This window comes from Loxodonta africana, chromosome 13, assembly GCF_030014295.1.
Source record: "Loxodonta africana isolate mLoxAfr1 chromosome 13, mLoxAfr1.hap2, whole genome shotgun sequence".
Classification (NCBI taxonomy): domain Eukaryota; kingdom Metazoa; phylum Chordata; class Mammalia; order Proboscidea; family Elephantidae; genus Loxodonta; species Loxodonta africana.
The window spans coordinates 42,620,589-42,648,009 of NC_087354.1; the positions used below are offsets into that span (position 1 = coordinate 42,620,589).

The window sequence follows — 27,421 nt, forward strand, 5'->3', positions numbered from 1 at the left end:
AGGACTTTATCAATGCATCTGCTCCCTTGGGCTCTGAGGAAAGAGACCATGCCAGTCATGAGTGCTGCTTCCTTAGCTTAAAGGTCTTGAGTCCTAGGGATGAGACTCACACACCCTCCCCAAGTGCCCAAAGCCTGGCTCTGTGACAATCCTACCAGACCCAGGTCACTTCACACCCTCTAAAGGGTGTAGTGAGGGTAACAGGTCTTATGCCTGCTGGAGCCAGCATCGTTACAGCTGGGGAGCTGCTGGCCTCTAATCTGTGGGATCCTGGGCCAGGTGGAAGTTGGTTAGGGAGGGTAGCAGGGAGTGGAGGGAGAAAAGTGGGCTCAAGTCCTGACCACGCCACACAGGCCTACCCTGGTTGCCGCACTGCCTTTAACTTGATGTCTACAGCTTCTGAGGGCCAAAGAGATGCTGGAAAGGGTGACAAACAGGGCTGCCTACATGAGTACAGCCCTGACCAGGGCCACCTTAAAGACACCAGTCCACTGTACTCTGTGAAAGATGCTCCCTGGAGTTGCTACAACATCAACGGCCTACTGAGAAAGTTATACTGCAGCTAAAATTTCTGTTTTGGTGGGGGGTCTACTTCCTGACCTACTTGCCTCCCAGTTACTTAAGCCCCACAGAAGTTCATACTGGCCAAGTGCATGGGGAGTGGAAAGTACTCTTCCCATGTCAAGTGGTGGTGACACAGTAAATGCCTTCGAGCAGGGATTGCTCTGGCCAGGTTACAGTCATGCCCCGTCCATGCACGTGGGCCTGTGGTCCACACCCGGGCTCTAGAGACGCCGGGCTTGGGAAAACAGTGTGAGGACTCAGACCATTTCTAGATGCTTGCTCTATATTTCAAATTGCTCTTCAGTGAGTTTACCACCTTAGTTTTACTTTTCTTTTATCCTCTCTGGTCACTAAAGCAAGGAACCCTTTAGTAATACAAATCAATTACATTTAGTAATGGAAGCCATTACTGTTTTCCCTCTCCTCACTTTCTGCCTAAGCCCATACAGGAGGGAACTCTTACCAAATTAGACCCCTTCAAGGAGGGCTGGGCAGGAGCTGCCCTGCTCCTCTCCACCACCACCCACTCCCTTCCCATCCAGGAGGAAGGAGGAGGGGCTGACCTGACTGGGAAGAGCAGCCATCCACCAGGCAGGCCTACATCCTACTGGGTGGGGCTCCTCTGTTTTAAATGGAGAAACAGGGTCCGGGCTCAAAAACTGCTTTCTAAGATCAGGATTTGGGGGCGGGGGAGGGGGGGGGTGCTGCTTCCTGGTCCTCTGTTCTTTGAGACTAGGTTTGTGCAGCAGATTCCATACAGCTGCCTGAAATAACTGGAGATCCTGAGGACTGTCTCCCTAAAAGCAGGTCCTCAAACCTGATCTGGAAGAAGACAGCAGGAAGGTCAATTTTTAGACATAGTGGCTAACTTTGGGAGTTACTAAAACCCAAACCCATTTCTGTTGAGTTGATTCCAACACATAGCGACCCCGTAGAACCGCCCCGTGGCGTTTCTGAAGACTGGCTGGTGGACTTGAACTGCTGACCTTTAAGTTAGCAGCCGAACGCTTAACCTCTGGTGCCACCAGGGCTCCTGGGGGGTTATTAGACATCACTTAATAAACTCTCATCTTCATCTGATGTTTTGGGTTGGTTTATGACTGATCAAAACTTAAAGGAGAGAAGGACGCTACATTTATTGGCAACCCAAACTTCTAGCACCAAGTATAGGGTTGTTTTAAAATGGAACTCACATGCAATTCCTTTATTTCCCAGCACCACTAAAACTCAGTTCTGACAGTAACATTATAACAACTATTAATAGGCAGGTCTCAGATGATAAGAAAACAGTATTTTGTACATATGACAAGTTACTAGAGTTGTCCTCTGAAACTGAGGGGACAGAAATTATTTTTTAATTCAAGAAGAACAATATTTATTTCACTCGCTGTCCCCTCCCTTAATATTTTCTAAACTGCTTTGATGGTGCTGCCTCTAATGGTTCCCAAACTGGGATACATTTGTTTGGCAATGCCATTGTATCATTCTTTAAGTACGCTGGACTGTTACGCTAATTTCCTATTTGGTTTTAGTGATGACCTACGCCTGTACATCCCTTCCTCATTTTAACAGGCTCCATTTTTTTTTTTTTTATTAGACAACAGGCTCCATTAGACAAGCCCAGGTTCACAACATGTCCAAGCTGAATGCGGCTGCTGGGTTACATGCTCCCCGCAACTGCCTCTTGGAGGTTGTTCTTACTTTGGTCCAATGGCAGAAGGGATTTTCACCTTACTGACCCTCCTATCATTCTGGTGACTGTGAGACAAATGCAACCTCTGGTGTCTGAAAAGCACCCCGAATGAGTTTTCCTCTCAGATTGGAGGATTAAAATAATGAACAAGCTCGAAAAAAAAAAAAAATGACTGTTTACAGCACAAGGGATGGGGATGTGTGTCGAGCCATCCCTACTTTTTCTCAAACACCACCTTGTGCACTGAGCATTTGAACTTGTGGAGACAAACAGGGTGAATTTTAGGGAGACAAATCTGAGTCAGTAACAGAAATGTTACAGTCAATCAGTAACACGGAGACAAATTCCAAATCCCTCTTCTAAGCCGGGCAAGCCCTTCCTCATTTCAGCTTGCCAGCTCTTTCAGAAGGCTTGCCATCTGGGCTTGGCCCTCATCTCTCACCTGTGGAATTGGCCCTGTCTGAAAGGGACATGGATGTGCCAAGGGGCCAGGGGCTGCCCGGGTGGTAGAGATGACTGCGAGCTGGAGAAGCGAGGCTGCTGGAGTGGAAATGATGGTGAGGGTTATCGAGGGAATGGATGGGATGGGCACTAATCACAGCTGTGAATGAACACAAGACAGAGAAATGCTTAACAAGCTGGCACAGACACACACGAATCACAGTTCAATAGCATCGTCACCCCTTCCCACCTCCCATGCCAACCCCTGCCTTGGCTTTTTGGTGGCAGCTAGCTGGATTTGGACAATTAGCCATGATTTTCCATTTGTCTTTTTTAAAAAAAGCAACACATTCATATCTGACATGTATGCATATAAATCTATTAATGTGACATATACATGTGTGTATGTGTACCGTATTTTTACGCAAATAACGTGCACCTTCTACAGTTGTTTGCCAACTGCTTCATTCCCTGCCGTGTGGTATTTTCTTAAGTGTGCTATGGTAATTTTTACAGCATCACGTAAAAAAATTTGGCGTAGCAGTGCTTATGAAAATGCCTCACAGCAGGAGGGTGTGTTTGGCAAACAAACATAGAAGGTGCATGTTATTTGAGTAAAAATTGGGGGGGATGGTATTTCCAAAAAAATCCAAGGAATATATACTAAAATATTAACAGTCATTATTTTGTGGGGGAGAGTGGTCAGGATTAAAAAATGTTTTTCTTTTGGCTTATCTATATTTTTCAATTCTTCTACAATAAACATGGATTACATGAGCTATTAAAGTATCTATTTGAAAATGTCTCAAAATATTAATCCATAAGCAAACAAATGATGGCTTTAGTTTCTATTATATTTTTTCCTATAAAAGGATTGAAGTCCCTTCTCTTTTGAGCGTATTCTCAACTCATTCTGCCCTTTCTCAATTGCTAAATGAGGCATGCAATAGGTATTCAGGTTGCGTCAATGAGTGCCTGTTTAAACCATTTTCAGGTCTTAAAAACAATACAAATGCAACTGAACTCTCATGGCCCAATCTGGTACTAAAAGCATGAACCATGGGCCTGCGGCGCCATCTCTGGCTGCTTCCAGTCTGGTGGTTCAGTCATACCCACCAGAATCCAAATTTCCACACAGAGATTCCACATACAACTTTATCATGAAGACAAAGCCCCTCTGTAATCAGGCTTCCATATCTATCCCAGAAATGAAAAGAAAAAAAACAAAAACAAAAAAAAACAATCAGAAACCCAGATTTTGGGAATAGATTTTTCTCAGATACTCACTCCTCCCCTTAGAGAAGTTGCAGAAACAGAATATTTAAGGTCAAGTTAACCAGCTCTAAACTCCCAGAATAGGCAAATAGGCAATGTTGACTAGGAACACAGGCAATCTTTTCTTTTCTAAGCAAGGGTTTCATAAACTTTGTGATTAAACTTAATTAGCCCTCTGGAGCCTATTGAAATGTTCATTGTCACCAGGTTCTCCTTAGACCTTTGTGGGGCCACTCAACATTACTTTGGTAAAGAGGAGTCCCAGCCAATGAACTGGGTGGCCTTATTCTTCAACCATCTCCTGTTCTGGCCATGTGTGAGCAAGCAGGTGGCACAACCAGCCTGGCACACTGAAGCATCCCCTATCCCTCCCTCCTCAAGGCCTGAGGAACAAACATGGGTTTTTCCTGTTCTCCTCTCAGAGATCAGAAGGCTCATGTGTCCGCTGGAATAAAAACATAAAACCTAGGGCTGCCTGGTTGAGGAGGGCTCTCAGGCCATTTTAGGGGTTGACTTCTCTAGGGGGTAAGAAGTGGTTTTCAGAAGTGGGGTGCTTTAGAATCCATGTCTTCCAGAATTGAGGTTGGGGTAAAGACCAGTCTCCTGATTTTTACCTGGCAGGTGTAATCTGAAAGGGCTGTAAGTATGGGGGACTCTCACAAAGAAAAACAACACTTTATTGGACTGAACGTCACCTCAACGCCAGCAAGCTCTCCCTAGTACCACACGGCCACTGAAGACAAGTGTGGGTGGGTGGTGGGTACAAGACCCCAGCACCTCCCAGGACCCAGAGCTCAGGGAAGCCCATCTTGTGAAAGAGGACTGTAGCCACAAAGGGAAATGGATATCTCAAAACCCAAAGATCACAAGTACATTATCTGGGTACTTGGTTTCAGATTCTTGAATTAAAAAATTCTACTCCCACCCAATTTTTGAGGCACAAACTAAATGACGTTAATGATAATACTGTGTATTTATACATACTCCTTCCCCAATACCAAAAAAAAAAAAAAAAAAGGAATGCTATCCGCTGGTATAAAATACCTTTTTTCTTTCAAACCAAAAACCAAACCCATTGCCATCGAGTCGATTCCGACTCACAGCGACCCTACAGGGCAGAGTAGAACTGCACAGTAGAGTTTCCAAGGAGTGCCTGGTGGATTCAAACTGTGGACCTTTTGGTTAGCAGCTGTAGCACTTAACCAGTAGGCCACCAGAGTTTCCTTTTTTTCTTTAACACATCTAAAAGTAACACAACTAGGAATAGGGATAGTCAAATTTTGCAAGTTTTAAAAATGAGCCAGTTCGAGAGGAGCTAAAATCTGATGTAAAACAGAGTCAGGCTGCCATCTTCTTGTAACTCAAAAGCAGAAGGAATGCATTAATTTACTCTTTTCAGGTACTGTGTCATTACATCTGGGGTACCCTATCCAGGTACCTCTTATGAAAAAGGAACCACACTTTCTCCCTGCATGCTTCCAAGTACGGGTTCTACTTTCCAGTACAGACCCCGAGCACAAACTACTCTGCAGAAATTGCCTCTTAAGGAGTAGGACCTTACTCTGTAAATGCTGATGTTTAGAATCTAGTGTCTTACGTGTCTATACATGGGCAGCGCGAATGAGCACGCGTGTGTGTGCAGACATCTGCATGCCTGGGGGTACCACCAGAGTGTGTGAGGAACCATTCCAGTGTAGTGTGCCCTCGCACCTCTTTGTGTGTGGCATGTCCATGATTACTTAAATCACTGTCACTTGTTGACAGAGAGCTGGCTGGGAGTTTGGAAATGGCACACTGATTAAGGAATCAGTAGAAAATTCAGAAACTCAGTTTAATTTAGGTGATTAGTGGACACCTTCAGGATTTGTATCTAGGGATTCTACAGTGTCAAGGCTTACTGGACTATTGTTCAGCTTACAGCAAATACCTCAAAATCAAGAAAGAGCTTTTTAAACTTCCTATTGGAAGGCAGGCAGCTCAGTGATCGAACAAAGCTCTTTCCCATTCTAGAATGGTACAGGGGACCCTCAAGGGAAGCCCCACTGAGAAAGCCTTCTCTACCTTGAAAACAGAGACAAGGGAAGGGACACAAACATTTGAAAACAAAGAACTGGTTTGTCCCATTGCTTTTTAATCATGATGTTTAACTTAGTTTGAATTTAAAATATTCATGCTGAATATATGTCGGGAAGTCTAAGGACTACTTGTGACACCTGGCTGTCCGTAAGCCTGGCCTACAGGGATGCCTCTCATCTCTCTCTTAGAGATGCTATGTACTTCCCTATTCCTGGGAGACTGGGGAAACTGTCTTTTTAGCTTATTTACCCTAAAATTAAAAATGCTAGTCTCAAGGATAATATACATTACAAAATACAGCAAATGCTTCCTGCTTCTGTCCTCAAAGCTTTTGTAAATTTCTTTTGTGTTAGGACCACGTGAGTTTGAAGAGATCATTCATAGTTGTGCCCCAACATGACTGGGTAGAACTTACGCTGGGGTGGTTGGGAGTCAAAAGGCATCATCATTTTTGGTCTCATTCCTCGCCTTCCAGCCAGTGTGGACATGCTGTCCTCTGATTCATGCCCTAGACATCAAATACGGAGAAGAGTTACAGGTGCAGGCCCTAGGCCTCAGCAGTAAAACATTTTTAGTGGGGGATTCAGGACCCACAAACAATATGATAATGGGGACAAGGCGTATCTGCAGAAAGTGAAATAAAGAGGAAATGATCATTACAGCACAGGGGTCCCTGCCGAGAGTCAATGTAGATGACACACGGCTGCCTGCCATGCTATAGTGGGGCGTCTGTGAGTAACAGCATCCAGGCTAAGAACATTCTGAACACAACAGTGATAGCTGGATTCCAATAAAGGGGATGGAATGAAACACACGGCCATGGGCTAGGCTGCTTCAAATGCTCGAGTGTCAAGTTGGTGAAGCCTGATGAGAGACCTAAAAGATCTAGAAGGTTGTCTCTTATGGGTACAGAACCCCCCTCCCTCCAGAACAAGCTAGTGATTCTTCATCAAATGTTGACCAAAACCCATACCACACACATTTCTTTAAACTTAGCCTTACACAGAATCTCCAAATTATGGCAACCTTAGAAAATGGAAAATGACTTAAATGAAAATAGTCTGCCAACATTTGGGGGAAAAACCTCTGCACTTAAAATGGTACCTCTGTATGAATTCCGCCTTTGATGAATACTGCTGTCCATGGAATTGTCAACTGGCGTGATATCTTGAGAGTTGCGAGGGATTGGAGTATCAGTCATGATGGGGTTTGGGTCTGGAGACTTATCAATGGGTTTCAGCTCCAGTCTCTCATGGTGGATCCAGAGGTCTGGGGGTTTGACATCTTTGGAGTTTCCTTTGTACTTGTGGGAGCCATTCACTGATTTGCATGCAGCACGTTTCCTAAGCACAAAATTACGAGAATAGCTATGTGTGTGTGTGTGTTTTAAGGAACTTATGAACCTAGTTGTCAAAAGGCTTGAAGGATTAAAACTGCCCTTCTGAGAAAAGTTTCGAGGAAAGGTAGAAACTTTAAGAAACAAAACAAAACAGAAGACGTTCGCTTCTGGGAATAGCAACAGTACCTCTACTTCATCTACACATATTTAGAGGTATATAAAAGGTGTACTTTAATATTACCTTGTGACTATATTTTTGAGTATCAAGAAAAGATTAAGATAGCATTTCTATCAAATAATCTCTAAAGCAAAAAGTTCTTCCATAAGTTTCCAATCAATAGAGAAAAGACAAAATTAACTAGGAATATAAAAATGAAATAGAGGGTAGAGTCTACGGCTTACAAAGGAGGGAGAGAACATTTTAGGTAACCCAAACTGGGACGACCAACTGGATAGTCATAAATGGGGATGATGGCATCTACTTCTCTGTGTCTTATTTTTCATCTTCACTCACCCACCTACCCATTCAATAAGCATTTATTAAGTACCTACTGTATGTCAGACCCTGTGCTAGATGCTGGGCCCTCGTAGCACTTTTGGTCAAGTGAGGAAGAAAGATATCAAACTATTATTTAAAAATGCTCTTAGTTTCAAGAAATGCCAAGTGTTATAGCAACCCCTTAATAGTTGGATCTAAAAAAAAATAGTTGGATCTAAGGTGGGCAGGAAAAACCTGGAGGAAGAAGTAACATTTAAGCTAAGACCTAAAGGGACAAAGAGTGCATTCCAGGTGGCACAATCAGCTCATGTCAAGGTCCTGAAGCAGAGGGCATATGACGACTGTAAGCAGCCCTGAGTGGGGGGCACACAGTGAACCACAGGGTGAGAGATACACAGTGATGCTAGAGAGGGTCAGGGACCAGATCATAAAGGGCTTTTAGAGACATGTTAAGAGCGTGAACTTCCATTTATGGGTAATAAAAACCCATTAAATGGCTTTAAGCAGAAAAGTAAAGAGATCAATTTTGAGTTAAAAATTTACACCAGCTGTGAATTTGCTGGAAACCCTGGTGGTGTAGTGGTTAAGTGCTACAGCTGCTCCCAAGAGGTTGGCAGTTTGAATCTGCCAGGCACTCCTTGAGAACTCTATCGGGCAGTTCTACTCTGTCCTATAGGGTCGCTATGAGTCAGAATTGACTTGACAGCAGTGGGTTTTTGGTTTTTGGTGGATTTGCTGGGCAGGGGACAGAACAAGAAACCAGTTAGGGTGCTACTGCACTAATCTCAGCAGTGACTGATGGTGGCCTGGGAGAGTAGGAATGAAGGAAAAGCAGAACTGAAAGCTATTTAGGAAGCAGAAATGGCAGGACTTGGGGAATAAATGGCTGTAGAGTTGAGGAGGGGGTGGAAGAGCGAAAGGAGTAAAGGATGATTATCAAGGTTTCTAGCTAAGCCATTTACTAACTTTGGGAAAATGGAGGAGAAGGAGGAGAAAGACTATAAATTCTGACCTGGACATAATGAGGTTGAGGTGCCTCTGGGACACTAAGAAGACTATGAAAGAGAACATGCTATCATGGAAGACAAGAGAAGAGAATGTTTCAAGAAGGAAGGAGTAGTCGACTATTAAATGCTGTTGAGAGACAGGGTAAGATGAGGACTGAAGTGTCCTTTGACTTAAGCAATATGAAGGTCATCGGTGACCTCAACAAAAGCAACTCTGGTAAAGTGGTAGGGGCAGAATCTGTATTAGAAAGGACTGAAACATGAGCAGACGGTCAAGGAATGGACAAACAGTGCAGACATGTATTCAAAAAATGTAGTAGTGAATGGAAAGACAGGGATTTAGAAGAAGCTGGTGGTAAGGACCATGCAGTAGAGAAAGGGCTATAATTATATTTTTTTCTTAAGGTAGAAGAAGAGTGAACATACTTAAATGCTCAAGGGAGAGCGCCAATAGAGAGGTTGGCTATGTTGGAGAGAGGGATAATAGCAAGTACAGGTCTTAGAAAGAGAGAAGGCACTGAGATCCCGAACATAATAAAGGAACTGGCTTCAGATACGAGGAAGTATACTTTGGAAGAGGAGGAAATGATTACTACCAAAGGAGAAAGGTTTTAGATTTGATACTGGCATGTGAGGTTAAGTTCTCATCTGATGGTTTCTATGTACTTTATGAACTAGAAGCCCAGGTCATCTGTTGAGAAGGAAGCGGAAAAGGGGGATGTGCTGAGAAACAATGAAGGCTTTGGCTAACTGCTGTCAACTCTGAAGTTCTAACAGTCTATAAAGATAGCTATAATTTAAATGGGAGGTATTTCAGGCATCAGAGAAGAAGTAGTAAGAAAAACTCTTTTTTTCAGTGGTTGATGAAACACTTGGAAATCAAGTCACTGGGGGAGGAAGCCCTGTGAAGACTTCATATGGATCTTTTAAACAAAAGGACCCAATCAGTGGAGCTTGCAGATTCAAATACAGAATATGGAGACTACTACCAACTCATTTTTCTACCTCTTAATATTTGGGGAATCTGAAGAATGAGTACCCTTATTTACTTTGAATCTTAAATCCCCCAAAACATCAGGGATTCTCTGTCAGTTTGGTCCTTAAAGGTCTCAAGATTTCTAAAACTAGGTATACAATCAAGCTCATAAAGATACATAGATGATTGACAAAGAAGGTTGCAGAAAAGTTGTAGAGTACAAAAAAATTCATCTCTGAAGGTTTCGAGATTTTTCTATAATCAAAAGCAGACAGGGAGAGCTGTAAACAGTGATCAGGTGGCTTATAAAAGGGGCCCCCATCCTCCTAGGGAAGTGATGCAATGAAGGCTGTGGATAGCTACTTTATTTGGGCAAAAGAAAGAGAGATTCAAAACATCACACAACCTACAGGAAATAACACAAAGTTATTACTAGCAGTTTGTAACTTTAGTTTACAGGGTAGTTTGTACCCGTCCTGTTCACGGAAAACAAACAAATTTACAGCTATTAAATACATGCAACTTTGTCCTGGGCTGACCAAGTCAGATAATCCCAAACACAGTCATATGCTTCTCTTTCATGGAGCAACACTCCCATTTTATGATCTTTCGGGATACTGCAATTGAAGCCCTTTTATTGCCCATAATGTGTTTTGCTATTATGGGCAACATATGGCTCTCCTTTTTTGGTATCTGTCTTGCTGGCCAGATATTTGAGTTGAATGTAACCTAGGGTCAAGAATTCTCTCAAGTTTAGCAGTGTGGGCTATGATCAAACACTATATAATTGAACCCCTCTGTTATCTGCTACCATTAGTCAGAAGCCTCAAAATTCTAGGGAAGTCTTCCAGCCATTTGACCTCCCTGGGAAATTAAAATGCTGATTATGGACAGTCCGTTCTTATTCATGAAAGCAAACTGTCCTCCCCGGACCCCAACCAGGATCTCTACACTTGTTAGTAATTTGTTAAATCTTTATATATCTGAAAGAAAAAAGATACACTTATTTGAAAATATTCTTAAACTTAGGTTTGGAATAAGGAGACTATGGTCTTCTTTCATGGCAACCCTTGGTTTGAATCGACTAGATGGCAAAGGATTTGGTCTTCTTTCATCTCAGCTGACATTTGTGCCATGAAGCAGCCTGTAGACATGTCCACACACTCCGTGCACCCAGTTCACTGTGTGCATATTTAACTGCAGAGGGGTTACCAGCAATGCTGGACATTTTCCACTTTCCCCTCCAGATCTACTCTCTACCTGGCTTTGTAGCTTGAGAGGCTGGGCTAAATGGACTATATCTACTTGGCAACCTTGACTCTGGCTTCCAGTTGGGTTTGGCCATTAGAAGGTGCTTGCAAGACACTGCAGGGTAGGAGGTGTTTTTTTTTTTTTTCTTTCCCCCCATCCCCTCCTTGCTGGGCTAGAGGTTAGCAGTGGTTACATTCCTCCACCTACCAGCACAGCTCCTATCGGGAAGCCCTTTCCTACAGCTTCAGATCTCTGAAAACAAGTCCCTCCTCTGGCCTTTTCAGGCCTAAAGGTGACAGCAGCTTATCACTGTGCCTAGCCATTCAGCATCCCTGCTTAGTTTCCCTTAACCCTACCTCTGCCTTTGTAAGTGGTCCCTTCTTTAAACTCTCACCCCTTTTAAGTGTTCCACCTCTTTCTTGCCAGGACCTTGACAGCTACCCATTAGAGGAACTATTTTCCATTACCTTTTAAAATATTTCAAATATTTCTCTTCGTATATTTTATGTTTTAATTCTGTATACAATCCAACTACAGAAGCAAAATAATTTTTTTTTATTTTTTTTAATAATTAGATACCCCAAAATCTAGGGCCTCCATTTAGGGGACTCCTTACTTTTTCTGGTGAGAGGTGGTACGCCTGGTGCAGAAGACAGCAATGATCACAACCACCACAATGGTGATGACTCCAACAGAAACGATGATGACCAGCAGCATATTACTGTCCAGAGGGGACGTGGGGCTTCCGTGAGGACTGTTGCTGCCTGGAGAGGGAAAATGGTACATTAGTTAGTGCTGGAGAATTCGAAAAACGGAGGCACTCAGGCTATAGGACCATTCAAAATACTTTGCATGAGCCTTTTTGTAACACTCATCACTACACTGCGCATTAAGGTGCCTCGTGAACATGACTACCTTCTCTAGAGTGTTAACTTCTAGAGAGCTGGGATTTCACCCTATGTACAGTTCTCAGCACAACACATTGTACAAAGTTGGTGTTCAATAAAAGCTTCTCAAATTGTACTGAATGCTCAAGGACTTTCGAAGGTTCAATGTACTTGGACAAATAAAGGTCTATCCCCCTGCTATCTTATGTTATATATAAATTTGTCATGTAAACATCATCTGTAAATCAACTTTTCTTGACTTTCAAAACCATTTAAAAAAGGTACATTCATACAAAGCAAATGTTTTCTCCAATATAAATAATCTGAGATTATAAAAATTACTCGAAAAATAAAGTTTCTCTGATTTTAAAAATACAGTAAAACCTGTGAAAGCTGGGCCTTGTGTAAGGTAGAAACCTGTCAGAGAAGGAAAATGCAAATATTTTCCGCTAGTAGAGAGTGACAGAAAAACAGTAAGGATGTACCCTGTCAAAGGCAGAAAACCTGTGGGATCTGGAAAAACAAGGCAGTCCCACCGAGTTCCGGCTCTCACAAGTTTCACTCTACATAGTCCATGCAGAGTTAATTCTCTTATCAGCTTCAAGAACAAGTGTGGGAATCTCTTCCACAACACTGGATTAGCTGACCTCCAACCTTGATCCTATGATTATACAGTTTACAGCTAGGCACAGTGCTAAATCTGGGCTGATTTAATACTCTTCTACAGCTGGTTCAATCATTTTCATCCTTCATTTCTGAGAAAAAGGTAAGCAGACAGACAACTTAAGTTGTACATACTGACCTTCAACAAAATAACATTTTTATATTTGGGAAAGACTATGGGACTGAGGCCAAGAGAACTAAACCATACCATTCATGTTAGAGGAGGGCTTTACAGAAAGCCTTTAATAACAACAGCGCTGAGCTACTGGGTGGGGTGCCTGGTGGGGAAGGCATTGCAAATCAGAGGCTGGGGAGCTGGGGTGTGGGAGGCAAGCAGAGGTGGTGGTAGTTCTCTCCTGCATTCAACAAAGACAAGTTCTCCCTCAACTGCCTTCGACCTCTAACATATAAGTTGTCCAAAAGCTTCCTTCTAAGACAGGGCAAAAGTGAGTTGCCAAATGGAGCATCAACACCCCCACCAGGGACAACATTATAGGCTATTGCCTTAAACATCACTTGGACTACTGCAACAGCTTCCTAACTGCTTTTTATACTCTTGGCCCCCAATACTCACCACTGTCATCATAGCAACAGTAAACATTCAATAAATAAATGGAAGTCACATTGTATAGTAGTTATCAAATATTTAACATGTTACTCACAGGATAAAGCTTGAGTTCCTCAGCAGTGGTACTTGAGCTTTTGCCAGGCTGGTTCTCACCTCCCCTTTCAACCCAATCTATGTCCTGTCTCTAGGCAGTGTGATCCCCGGAGAGATCATGTTGTTTTACACCGCTGTGCCTTTGCACATGCTGTTATCACTTCCTGGAACGCTCGATTCCCTGTCTTGTAGCAATCTTCTACGCCCCCTTTAAGACCTGGGTTAGATATCATCTCTTCTGTGAAGCTTTCCCTTTCTCTCTACCAGGCAGTTTGTCACTCACTCCTCTTGCTCCATGGCCTGTCACGTAAAACCTGAACCTTTAATAACTGCATGAACGAATACACGCATGTATAAATGAAAGAAAAGACAAAGGAATAACTACTCTTTCTCACAGCTATGAACATTATACTATGAAGAGGACAAAAATGTAACATACATATCCCAGGAAGAGAAACTCATAAATAAAATCCTAGAATTCAGAGCATGAAAATTCCTTGAAACATACAAGTTTGGTCTGGCTCTCCTAAGAACAAGCTGATTTCCCTGAAGCCTAGACATACCACTTTTTATTTAAATAGATAGCAAAAACTGAGAAATCATTTTATTCCCACAGCTGAGCTGTAAGTTCCTAGAGAACAGGCTTTTCACTTCCATATGTCTATCTTGGGCAAGGGTGGGAAGACAGTACGGTTCACTTCTAGTAACTAATTTTGTGGACATTTGGCCATTCTGGATTCTCACATCTTGTACAGAACCTCATGTCTTTTGGGCTGTATGTGATAGAAGGAATAACCAGAAGTCAGGCTAGCCAAGTTTTGGCTCTAGGACTGCCACAGTTAGTGGGCAGGCAGTCCCAGGCACTTTACTTCTCTAGTGTGTATCTTATTTTTGTTTTTTTATTGTGGTGAAAGTATACAGAACAAAACATACACCAATTCAACAATTTCTACATGTCTGTCCAGTCTTTTTTTTTTTTTTTTTAAATTGTGAAGGTTTACAGAGCATATTAGTTTCCCAGTCAATAGTTTATAAATAAATTGTTCCATGACATTGGTTGCCATCCCCGCAAGGTATCAGCACTCTCCCCATTACCATCTTGAGTTCCCTATTTTCATTCGTTAATTTTTCTGTCCCTTCCTGCCTTCTCATCTTTGGTTTTGGGCATATGTTGTCCTTGTGGTCTTTTATAGGGTTGCTATGAGTAGGAACTGACTTGACAGCAATGGGTTTGGTTTTTTGGTTTAGATGATTGTTCTAGGGAGCACTTTCCTCACCTGTGTTATTGTTTATGGGCCTATTACTTTGCTGAAAGGTGATCTCCAGGAACGGCTTCAGTTCCAAGTTAGAAGGGTATTTAAGAACTATAGTCTCAGGGGTTCCTTTAGTCTCTCTCAGACCCCATAAATCTGGTCTTTTTTATGAATCTGAATTTTGTTCTACATTCTTTTTCCCCCATTCTAACTGTGACCTTCTCTTGTAATCCTGGTCAGAGTGGTCGGTAGTGGTAGCCAGGCACCATCTAGTTCTTTTGGTTTCAGGCTGGTGAAGGCTGTGGTTCCTGCAGTCCATTACTCCTTTGGACTAATTGTTTCCTTGAGTCTTTGGTCTTCTTTACTGTCCTTTGTTCCAGATGGAAACCAAGAGTTCTATCTTAGATGGTGGCTCACAAGTTTTTTTTTAATTTTTATTGTGCTTTAAGTGAAAGTTTACAAATCAAGTCAGACTCTCATACAAAAATTTAAAAACACCTTGCTATACAGTCTTAACTGCTCTCCTCCTGATGAGACAGCACACTCCTTCTCTCCTCTACTTCTTTTCGTGTCCATTCGGCCAGCTTCTGACCCTCTCTACCCTCTCATCTCCCCTTCAGACAGGAGATGCCAACATAGTCTCAAGTGTCTACTTGATCCAAGAAGATCATTCTTCACCAGTATCATTGTCTATCCCATAGTCTAATCCAATCCCTATCTGAAGAGTTAGCTTTAGGAATCTTTCCTGTGCTGGGCTAAGAGATCTGGGGACCATGACCTGTGGGGTCATTCTAGTCTCCATCAGACCATTAAGTCTGGTCTTTTTACGAGAATTTGGGGTCTAGATCCCACTACTCTCCTTCTCCCTCAGAGGATCTTTGTTGTGTTCCTGTCAGGGCAGTCATCGGTTATAGCCGGGCACCATCTAGTTCCTCTGGTCTCAGGCTGATGTAGCTTCTGGTTTATGGCTTACAAGCTTTTAAGACCCCAGACGCTACTCGCCAAAGTAGGGATGTAGAACATTTTCTTTAAGAACTATGTTATGTCAATTGACCTAGAAGCCCCTGGAGACTATAGTCCTTAGCATTCAAGCACAGTAATTCAATCCCACAAAGTGACTGGATATGTCTAGGCTGTTTCCATGACTGTTCCCCATTAGTTCCATTATATATATGAGTACACATGCTGTACATACAAATATGTATGTAGGGATATTCACAGCCAGACCTATACATGCCTGTGGGTATACTTCCATGTGCCCTTCTCCCACACCTATTCAGCATACATATCTATGTAACCACTCATAAATTATGGTTTGTTATTATTGTTACTGCAGGATTACATATGTTCTAATATTTACCTTCATTGCCTTTTATTCTTGTGTACCTCTCAGTGTCTTCCCTTGCCTTGGTTACATTGTGTTGAATTCCCCCATTTGTGTATTGCCTTTCCCTTCAGCAAAACTAACACACCTCTACTCTCTAGTGAACTTCCCTCCCTCCCCCTCCCATCCCTGGTAACCATCAAAAAATGTTTCTTTCTGTGTGTAAACCTTCTCTTGACTGTTTATAATAGTGGTCTCATACAATATTTGTCCTTTTGTGATTGACTTATTTCACTCAGCTTAATGTCCTCCACATTCATCCATGTTACAAGATGTTTCGAGGACTCATCATTTATTCTTTATGGCTGTGTAGCATTCCATTTTATGTATTTATCCCATTCTGTTCATGCATTCATCTGCTGATGGACACTTAGGTTTCTACCTTTTTGCTATTGTGAATAATGCTGCAATGAATATGGGAGTGCATATGTCTATTCTTGTCATAGTTCTTATTTCTCTAGGATATATACCTAGGAGTGAGATTGCTGGATCCTATGGTATTTCTATTTCTAGCTTTTTGAGGAAGTGCGGAACCATTTTCCATAGTGGTTGTACCATTCTACATTCCCACCAATAGAGTATAAGAATTCTTATTTCCCCACAACCTCATCAACATTTGTTGTTTTGTTTTTTTGATCAGTGGCATTACTACCAGAGTGAGAAGGTATTTTGTTATAGTTTTGATTTGAATCTCTATTGGCTAATGATTGCCAGCACCTCTTCATGTGTTTGTTAGCCCCCTGAATGTCTTCTTTGGTGAAGTACCTGTTCAGGTCCTTCGCCCATTTTTTAATTGCGTTGTTTGTCTTTTTGCTGTTGAGGTATTGAAGTTTTCTATAAACTTTAGAGATTAGCCTCTTGTTGGATACGTTGTAGCTAAAGATTTTTTCCCAGTTTGTAGGTTCGCTTTTTACTCTTTTGGTGAAGTCTTTTGATGAACATAATGTTTAATTTTTAGGAGATGCCACTTATCTAGTTTATCGTCTGTTGTTTGTGCATTTTCAGTTATGTCTGGTGTTCTATTTATGCCATATACTAGGGCCCCTAGCATTGTTTCTATTTTTCTTCCATGATCTTTATAGTTTCAGGTTTTACATTTAGGTCTTTGATCTATTTTTAGTTAGTTTTTGTGTATGGTGTAAGGTATGAATTTTGTTTCATTTTTCTGCACATTGATAACCAGTCCTGCTACCACCATTGGTTAGACTATCTCTTCCCCATTGAATGAACTTCAACCTTTGTCAAAAATTAGCCATCCACAGGAGAATGGATTTACTTCTGGGTTCTCAGTTCTGTTCCATTGGTCTATGTGTCTGTCATTGTACCGGTACCAGGCTGTTTTGACTACTGTGGCTGTGTAATAGGTTCTGAGACTGGGGAGTGTGTGGGCCTCCTACTTAGTTCTTCTTTAATAGTGCTTTGCATATCCAAGGCCTCTTTCCTTTCCACATAAAGCTGGTGATTAGTTTTTCTATCTCATTAAAGAATAACATTGGTACCTGGATTGGGACTGTGTTATATTTGTAGATCGCTTTGGGTAGTACTGACATTTTCACAATGTTAAGTCTTCCTATACGTGAGCATGGTACGTTTTTCCACTTAGGTAGGTTTCTTGCAGTAGTGTTTTGTAGTTTTGAGTAAGTCTTTTACATCTCTATTAGATTTATTCCTACGTATTTTATCTTTTTGAGGGCTACTGTACATGGTATTGTTTTCCTAATTTCCTTTTCAGAGTTCTTTTTGTTGGTGTAGAGGAATCCAACTGATTTTTGTATGTTAATCTTGTATCCTGCCCCTTTGCTGAGTTCTTCTGCTAGTTCTAACAGCTTTCTTGTGGAGTCTCTGTGATTTTCTATGTACATGATCATATCATCTGCAAACAGGGATAGTTCTACTTCTTCCGTATCAATCTGTATGCCCTTTATTTCCCTTTCTTGCTTTATTGCTCTAGCTAGGGCTTCCAGTACAATATTGAATAAGAGTGGTGATAAAGAACATACTTGTCTGGTTCTTGTTCTCAAGGGGAATGCTTTCTTTCCATCTCTCTCTGTTGAGAATAATGTTGGCTGTTTGTTTTGTATATATGCCCTTAATTATGCTGAAGAATTTGCCAAAGTGTAAAATGGGAATAATGATATCTGTTTTCCCTGCTTCACAGTGTTATGAAGACCAAACATGATTTCATGTGTGAAAGTAACTTACAAATGGTGAAGTTCTATAGACAAGGCAGTGTCATCATTAAAGTAATTAGAAAGCACCAGCTCCTGCCAAGAACTTTCTAGAATTCCCAAACTAAATGCGGGGAGGACTGAATGATTCTGAAGCAGTTCTCTGGTTTGTTCTGGATGGTAGCTAATCTCACACCAGAAAGTTTACTCTGAAAGCAAGATTCTAATTTTTTTCTAGAGGCAATGGGCAAAAGGAAGAATCATTGCTTTAGAATTAATTTCATCTTAAGTTGGTATCTGGGAAAACAAATTTTACTGATGGATCCTATAATTGGCTTGCAGTAATCTGGCAAACATTTTATAGAAAAATAGCCTAATGCTAAATCTACTAAATGAAAGGAAGTAGGTAATATAACCCACCACATACAAGATACAAAAGACATTTCTAGATTTCAAGCACAGTAGGACAAAAAGCCACAGGAAGGATTTTACCGCTCATTGGAGGTTTGTAGTCAGATCCTAGGTCTGGCAGCCGGCTTCCTTTTCCTGCAGACCCTGAGGCTGAAAGAGGAGAAGTCATGTCAGTAAGAATCCAACACATTGGGAATGACATTTTACTTCACAGCTAATGGATTTTTCTATAAAAAAATTTTCAGTCTACTCTATGAATAAAAAAAAAAAGAAGAAAACAGTACATCTGCGCAAAGCAAACTAAGGTATAGCTTTCTATGCAATGAGGCATCTGAAAGGCTGACACCCTTGTCCCCTAGCTCTTTCTAGCGTATAACCAGACTGTCACTCTGCTGTTCAGAAGGTGGAAACATACCTGCTTCTCTAGCCCAGGAAATAGTTCCTAAAGGACTGCTCAGAGGACTTATGGCAAAAGCAGATTCTCTTGGAAAGAGACCTGGCTATGATGACCTGGCCTAGCAGGTGTCAATATTGGTGAAATTCTTTCTCAAGAATTGCCTGTCTAAATATAAAGTTACCCTAGGCAGGAGCAGGAGGCAAGTGGAGGTTCATATTGGGCTCTCCATTCTTGTTGAGTCACTTAAACATGCAAAGATGGAAAAAGCAAAGTCTTCCCTTGAAGGGCTCACAAAGGACACTGTCTCCTAATTCAGAATTATGTAACACATAATTGAGGCTACCAATCTCAGGCTGGGGACCATCCAAGATGCAGGCCTCAGAAGACACAAATATCAGTTTTTAAAAAATTCCCATCCTTCGTCTTGCCGTTTGCTCTTCACATTTATAGGAAAAGCTGCTTGGGTAAAACAAATACAAGGAATCCTTTCCCAACAAAGCAAAGGTATCCCTGAATCCAAAGTTTGTGGCCACAAAGCAGTGGCAGTAATTCTCTTGAAAAGCGGCTTGAGCGATTGCGAAGTAAATGCTGCTCCTGACTAATGCAGCACGGTGTTTAGTAGACTTCCCATGCTTGAATACTGGCTCCATCACGTACTAACTGTTTGACCTTGGGCAAGCTATTTAGCTATTCTTTTGGGGCCTCCGTTTACTCAGTTGTATAAAAGGGATGATAATGGTATCTACTTCATGAAGCTGTTGTAAGGATTAAATAGAAATTTAATCCCATAAATATTTTGAATACTGCCTGACACAAAGCAAGCATTCGGTAAATATTAACTACTATTATTACAAGGAAAATTAATCTCTCGGGAAGGATATAATCTTTCTCTTCACAGAGGTGGAGAACATGAAGCTTCAGAAAACACATAAGAGAGAGTTATGTCAACAAATAAAGCTTGACTAGAAATGCATAAACTAGACGTGTTTCTACAAAATATTAGCACTAATGTCAAGTACTTCTATAAAGTATCAGTCTTGGAAAGGAAATGAAATAAATTAAAATGTGAAGATTTCTGTAAGTAGCTCATTTAAGAGAATAAATCTAGACACAAAAACAATGTTTTCTGCTTAGTCAGAGCTATTGTTTCTAGATGCTGAAAACCCCTAAAAGAAAGTAAGAGAAGCTCTTGGATATCCAAAATGAATGTCCTAGAATTTTTAGCTCACAGTCCTTGGCCCCCTTTCCCATTGTCCATACTTATACCTTTACCCTCTTACTTCTATTGCCATCACTCCCTGCAAATGACACACACTACATGTCAGGACTCCAAGTGTTCCTCATATGCTTTTCACTGTGGTAAAGTCTAGTTGGCTGAGATGGCTTAGCACTTATAAGGCTCTTCATATTTAAGTGTGGCAGACTGCATTTAAGCCAAACTATTCAGAGCATCATAAAAAAAAAAACCCACCCGATGCTGTTGAGTTGATTCCGACTCATAGCAACCCTACAGGACAGAGAACTGCCCCACAGGGTTTCCAAGGAGCACCCAGTGGATTCGAACTTGGACCTTTTGGTTAGCAGCCATAGCACTTAACCACTATGCCACCAGGGTTTCCTCAGAGCATCGTATTATGTATATAACTGCAAAAGAACACCCTTTGCCAATAAACAGGTTGGTTTATATTCCTACATTTTTTTCTATCAAACTATAAACAAGACATTCCAAGGATGAACCCAGGACCAGAAATACCAAAATTAAATAATTTTAAAATACTGGAGGTGTGGTGTAGCTCAGAGCTGCATTCTGGTTCACGAGTGAAGTCAGGGAAGAACAATGAGCACATTCATATTCTGTGCATATACGTTATGATGATTTTTCTGTTCTTGCCCTTAAATTGTTTAAGTCACAGTTTCTATCTTGATTAGGGTGCTTTTCACACACACAAAAAAGCCTGCTTACAGTTTCTCCAATGCATAACCTAAGATTCACCAAATGCAAACATATTTCCAAGGCCCTGAAGCTTTAAACCTCAATTCTGAATCTCCTTTGACATTAACCATGATCCAAAGACCTTGACTCTTCTAATAACTTCTAATAACTGCTAAACCATGGACGCGACCATCAGAGTTACTTTCACCGCACTTCTTCGGTGTGGTCAACAGACATCAACCTTAGCTGACCTCCCAGAGATGAAAATCAAAGTACAGTTACTTCTCCATCCAGCAATTACAGTAAAAAGACTGCTGGTTTCAAGAATGGTGATATCGAGGCTTTCTAAGTTTCCATTTTAAATTGTTTATATCCTCTTTTAAAATTATCAGATATACTTGTGAGAAGAAATGGGGAAAAAAGCTCTGAATTAAGCTTATGCCAATGGAATATAACAGCGCAATTTTCTCTCAGATAATCACACAACTAAAATAATATTTAGTAGGGTAAATCTGTAGATTCTTCATGAGGGGAGGAAAACAGGGTATTCACTAATTTGGTTACAACTTTTCCTTTGGAGTCTCTAACAAAATCAGAGATGCTACCGATATGAAAACTTGGCACTTTGAGGACGAGGGACCGTGAAGTTCTCTTCACAGCCCCAATGCCTCTCATGGCTACAGAACCTCAGCATTTTAGCACAGATTTAATGCCAAACAGCTACAGCTGCAGGACTCCTAGTGGACTCAAATTTTTTCCACCAGTCTATTTAGCTCCTACCTAGATGCCCCAGCTTTTCAGATACCCCGAGTGCCACAAGTATGGACTCCACTCCACGTTGGCCAGTAAGTATGTGGTCTTTTGACACATGGTACTAATCTTCAGGTTAAAAAAAGAGAGAGAGAAACAAAAACAACAAAAAAGCTAATAACAGGTCACAGAGAGAGGAAAGAAAAGAGAGGCCATCTACTCATTTACCTTGATCATTAGGCATTTTATCAGAGGAGTCCGCTAACAGGCCAAGCACAGGGGAAGAAAAAACAAAAGCAAGGGTCACAAGCTTTGAAGATGGGACAGGTAGAATTCTAAAAGGAAAAAAATAAAATCCCCACAAGTATCCAAAAAAGCAAGCCTTGTTTTTAGTACTAGCAGAAAAAGAAACCCAAATCTGGTGCCGTTTCCCTAGACACTCCCCAACTGAATTTTGCTGACCTAAGCTCACTGGGTTCAATATTTTATCTTCGTTTTCTTATCTAGGGTTTTCCTTAAAGGGCCCCTTTTGCTCTCTTTCCCTGTACGAAGGTCCACAAAAAGCCTTTCAGGGCAGAGCCCGCACGTGTGCAAAGGCTCATCCATCGCAATAACATTACTCAGTAGGGGAACCAAGAGAATCACATCTGATCCGATTGGTAGAACTCTTATATCACTGCAATTCATCTGACCTGAATAGCCTAGAGGGAAAGTTCCATTGTATGATATGGTTAGACCAGTAACCTAGGAGCACCGATTTGGTGGCCAATGGGTGAGGGACCATAGGACATAAGTCTTCATGCTGTAGCTCACGAGCTCATCATCAGGACTTCTTATGTTACCCACAGTCTCTACATGCTGAAGCGTGTAAACACAGCCCCACTAACAAGACACACAATAAAGCCCTCTACCTGGGGAGCTTTACCTTTCGGTGTTCTGAATTGGACAGCTTCGGACATGGGCCCCATGCCCTTTGAGTTCCGGGCTTGGATTTTGAAGTAGTATGGTGTGTCCAGCGTTAACTCTTGTATCTGGTGAGTCAGTCTGTTTCCCACAACAGGCTCGATAACCCAGTCATGTATCTCTGCATTCACATCTGTACTGTAATAGATGATGTAACCTGTCCGAAGAGTTAATGGGAATATAAATCTTATTCCTGCTTTTCCTTTTGCAATCGGTAAGTCGATAAAGATACATATACAGAATATATATGTAGAGCTCCAGTTACTGATTAAAGAGCCATGGCAAAACCCATTCAAACAACAACTAAACATAATATGGAGAAAACTACAATTTCTACAGTACCAGGCCATAAGTCACCATCACCTATCTCAGCATTTGAAGTAATAAAAGTGGCTTAGATGAAAAGATAGGGTTGAGTACCCTCGGAGCTTACGCGTTCATCAAACGCTAAGAAATCATATAAAGAAAACATCCAATCATTTCAACACCTTAATATTTGAATAACGTATCCTAAAAAAACACCCAGTGCTGTCGAGTTGATTCTAAACAATGCACTTTTGAAAACCGATATTGGTCTAACATGCTGTTTTAGCTCTTGCCAATGTGGACTGCCCAGGAGAAAAACTCCTGGGAGATGGGCAACAACCTGTTTTAAGTTCTCCCAGACTTGGGGTGAGGGAAGCCACAGTGAAATGTCACCTGATACTTCCACCAGAGGGCACTCAATCCCCACTGTTGCAGCAGGAAAAGCTACAGCCACAAGCCTACCTGACCAATAGTGGTCTTCTGAGTTGTTACTGGTTTTTAAAGGCAAAGCAAAATGTAATCCAAGTCAGGTCTAAAGGTATTTATTATGTAGAATGAGGCAAGGGTCTATGGCTCCAAAACTGGTCATCCGGTAAAAGACTAAAAAGAACAGCTTTCCTGGGAAAAATAACTATATCCATAAACTCCCCCACAGTTAAAGGCTGTCTAATACGTCCAATCCCCTTCACCCATTCAGGTGATGTGAGTCAGAGCAACCAGCTGGCAGCTCCTTTTCATGCCACGAGGGACAAACAGCAGCCCCTCTCCCATCTCAAGGACCATCATGACTCACACCACCCCATAAGATGCCCAGGCCAGCCCCAGGACTCCTACTTCTCCCAATAACATGGTACCACTCTCCTAGAATGCTTCTGCCAGGCAGAACAGGGCACAGACACATGCATGCTCAAAGGCATCGTACCTGTAATTTTGCCGTTGGCTTCAGAGGGAGGCTGCCAATTCACAATTATGGTTCTAGGTTTTCCCTCTTTACTCACAACTGTCACATCCTTGGGTGGAGAAGTAGGAACTATAAAACAAGAATACTTTCAATAATCCATGGCCGTTTTAATTGACCTTACTATTTGTTCAATCCTTTCTATTTATAAGACACCATAAAGGGTAAAAAAAACAAGATAAAAAAGATAAAGCCTCCTGGCCTCAAAGAACTCACAATGTATGTATAAACAGCTCAAAAAAAAGTACAAGGTACCAAAGAGAAAATACCATACTGTGAGGATCCAGAATTGGCATCTTGGTTGGGGGTCAAGGATATACAGAACAGTTATGTAGGGAAATCAAACAACACTTGCATTTACCAAGCATTTTACAAACAGTACCTTGATTACTATTTATGACAACCTTGAGAAGTAGTTACCACTACCCCGGCTTTACACATTACCCGTTGCCGTCGAGTCGATTCTGACGCATAGCGACCCTACAAGACAGAGTAGAACGGCCCCATAGAGTTTCCAAGGAGTGCCCGGTGGATTTGAACTGCTGACCTTTTGTTAGCAGCTGTAGCTTTTAACTACTACGCCACCGGGGTTTCCGCTTTACACATTAGGAAGCCAAAAATGAGAGAAGTTATGTAATTTGCCTAAGGTAACATCCTTTCCGTCCCCCCAATTTGGACTATTTTGTTAAAATGTTTTTAAGTGTAAAATAGTTCTGTCTCTCATTTATCTGGCTTTCCAAAATAAATATGGCTGTTAAAAGCCCAATTACCTCAAAGAATAAATGATTTACAAATTGGTGTTTTTCATTTTAAGTTTATGCTGAAAACCTACTGTCAACTATTGAGGCTATTACTCTGAAACGTAAAGCTATTTATGGGACAGCAAAACCAATAAAATAAAAGTGACAGTGTATTTCTTATGTTTCCATGCTATGGCTGAAAACTTTTAAAATACTACTAGGGAAATGAGCAAATTAAATACATCCTTAAATGTACTCTTCTCTTCCTAAAATACAGGAATTCTAGTAGAAAATGGAAATGCAAACATCCTAAGGAAAACACAATCGCATTTATTAGCTCATGAGTTGGAATTAAAGCCAACACATGTTCTTTAAAACTCTGGCAGAGAAAGCAAACTCAAGATCTATAAGTTTTTGTGCAATACATTTCTAGCTCTCCACATCCAACCCTTTTCTCTGTAGGAAGTCCAACTAACTCTACGGAAGACAAAACGATTTTAGGGCCAAGCCCAGTCTGGGGAGGAACTGTAGCTCCATTTTTTCATTCAGGCATAGGACAGAAAGAATTAGGAGGCCTGAACAGAGAGAAACTCCCAATGCTTACACGTATCCCCATGTTAGGAAAGTCCAAAGGGTGGAAGGGTAGGCCTAAAAGTCACCAAGAAGCAAACAGAACCTCAAACTCAGATGGCCTCCTTGCTCCTTAATTTACTTAGTTTTCTTTTGTCTCTCATGTCCACTTACAAACACAAACCCTATGGATATTTCAGTGGGAAGCACTAACCAGACACTACCTGGTTTGCAAGAGAGCTGCAGAAGCAGCTTTGAGGTCACCTGGTAGAGTGCTCAGGCTCTAGGAGGTAAGGTACTGGCAGCTGCTTGGTGAAGGGCAGGCTGCTTCATCTCTTCTATTACAATTTACCAGTGAAGCAGGATTATCGACAATAATCCCTTACATCTACATAGGGCTTCAGTAATTTACTGGATGCTTGCCCATCTGTTCCTCATTTTACCCTTACGGTAACACTACGCGGCAGGAAAGGCAAGGCTTACTGCCCTCCTTTTTACAGATGGAAGAAACCAAGATTCAGAGAGGCTGGGTGATTTGCCCATGATCACACACAAGCAGTAAATGGCAGAGCTGGGATTGAATGCTAGTCTCTTCATCTCTAAAATCTGGAATGCTTTGTATTATACTATCCTGTTATTTGTTCATTTTTTATACAGTGATTAAGAAACCCTGTCAGTTGGACTAGCAAACACCAAACTCCAATTCTAAGTGTTCCCTGTGTTCTATAGATATGTCAATTCACACGCTCAGCTCTTCCCTTTGGTAGTACCCGCAGGAGATGAGGCATCTCATGACTTGGCAGGTGGCAGATGAGCATGAACTTCCATTGGCTTTCCACATCTTGCAAAGAGAAAAGACACTCTGTTGACATATACCTAATTCAAAGGTGGTCCCATGGGCTGTCATACTCCATGTGCTTGATCTTCGACCTTTGGTCACCATCACAGAGAATTCATACAGTGTATTTGGTTTTAAACCAGTCACCAAATAATTCAAAGTTGTTGCATTTGCATTCTGGAAAGATATGAATCAAGAACTTTAGAATCAGAAAATATCAATAATTAGCTTTTCTCACCCAGGGCAAATGTGTCAGTACCTTGTACTTGGTGTTTGCTGGGATGTTGGTCTTCCAGCGGACTGTGTAGTATCGTGAGTCTGTAATCTTCTGGTGTTTGGGCAGTGAGTTGTCTGCCCACGTAATCCTTATGGTGTCATGACTCAGAATGGAAGCCTGAACTCCCACTGGTGGCATCATGGGAGTGGGATCTGGCACTGGAGTGTATGGAGCATTAATAACAAATAAATCAACTTCAGAAGTGTCTGGGTAGAAAGTAATTAAAAAAGGGGAGTGGCATTTTAACATAAACAAAAATAAAAGAAAAGGGAAATGCAGGGTAATGTAATGGAATGAAAGGTGAGAAATGGAGAAAAAGAAAGAGAACCTGGAATTAATAGACAACCATCATTCATTTAAAAGAATATACCCACTTTTGTTCTTTCAGGAAAAATCTGCAGGAAAATGTCTGGAGAGCAGTACTTAACCATAATCTCTACTACATTCTATAGGCATATTAAAATTTGACATTCCAGTGGTTATATTAACTTATTCATCCTTGAATTTTCCTTAAAATTACTTGCAAATTCTACCTCCTGTACAATAAGGATCATGAAAAGACAAAAACTGATTTTAAAATCAAGGGTACAATTTCTGAACAAGCAACACAAACCTTATGGTCTGTTTTAATATTTTAGTGAATGTGGGTGAATTTTCAGGACACGGGTCATAACTACATGTCACTGGACATATAAGAGTCCTACTTTCAAACTTTGAGTTCTGAATGTCAGCTCACAGCAACTTAGCCTGGCCTGGGTATCGGGGGTAACTGACACCCACACAGGGTCAAGTTTAGATTAGCTGATGTCCTGTGTCTAAAGGCAGTACACCCAGATGGCTTACATCCAAGTAAAGCAAAAGGAACTCAAGGGCATTACTCTTCTTTGAGGAAAGGTAAGCTGACACCATATGCTGGAGTGGCTGCTATACTTTTTTCAGGAGAGTCAGAAAACACTCCAGTGATGAACCCAATCAATTATGGGACCTACCATTGTTATCACAGGTCCAAGTGACACAGCCTTTAAGAACTGTAGAAGTCAGAATACTTATTTGACAGAAAGAAATACCTATGCGGTGGTCTGTGTCATATGTAATGGACACATTCTCTAAGCATGACAGCCGAACAGAGGTCAGAATGAGC

At 41.4% G+C, this 27,421-nt stretch overlaps 1 protein-coding gene across 7 annotated transcripts in view; it reads right to left on the reverse strand.

Moving 5' to 3' along the window:
- Positions 1-27,421, reverse strand: part of NEO1 (neogenin 1) — a 218,501-nt gene that overhangs the window by 5,578 nt on the left and 185,502 nt on the right. For 3 of the 7 annotated variants that reach the window (XM_064267288.1, XM_064267290.1, XM_064267287.1), the window contains exons 17-26: positions 26,263-26,438; positions 26,042-26,180; positions 23,820-23,927; positions 22,554-22,748; positions 21,857-21,889; positions 18,630-18,698; positions 11,738-11,885; positions 7,154-7,392; positions 6,465-6,557; positions 2,700-2,858 (exon numbers count right to left, since the gene is read on the reverse strand). In XM_064267288.1, coding sequence (XP_064123358.1) covers positions 2,700-2,858; positions 6,465-6,557; positions 7,154-7,392; positions 11,738-11,885; positions 18,630-18,698; positions 21,857-21,889; positions 22,554-22,748; positions 23,820-23,927; positions 26,042-26,180; positions 26,263-26,438 — 1,359 coding nt within the window. The remainder of the gene's footprint in view (positions 1-2,699; positions 2,859-6,464; positions 6,558-7,153; positions 7,393-11,737; positions 11,886-18,629; positions 18,699-21,856; positions 21,890-22,553; positions 22,749-23,819; positions 23,928-26,041; positions 26,181-26,262; positions 26,439-27,421) is intronic. The other 4 variants (XM_064267292.1, XM_064267289.1, XM_064267293.1 and 1 more) reach the window with 2 other exon arrangements.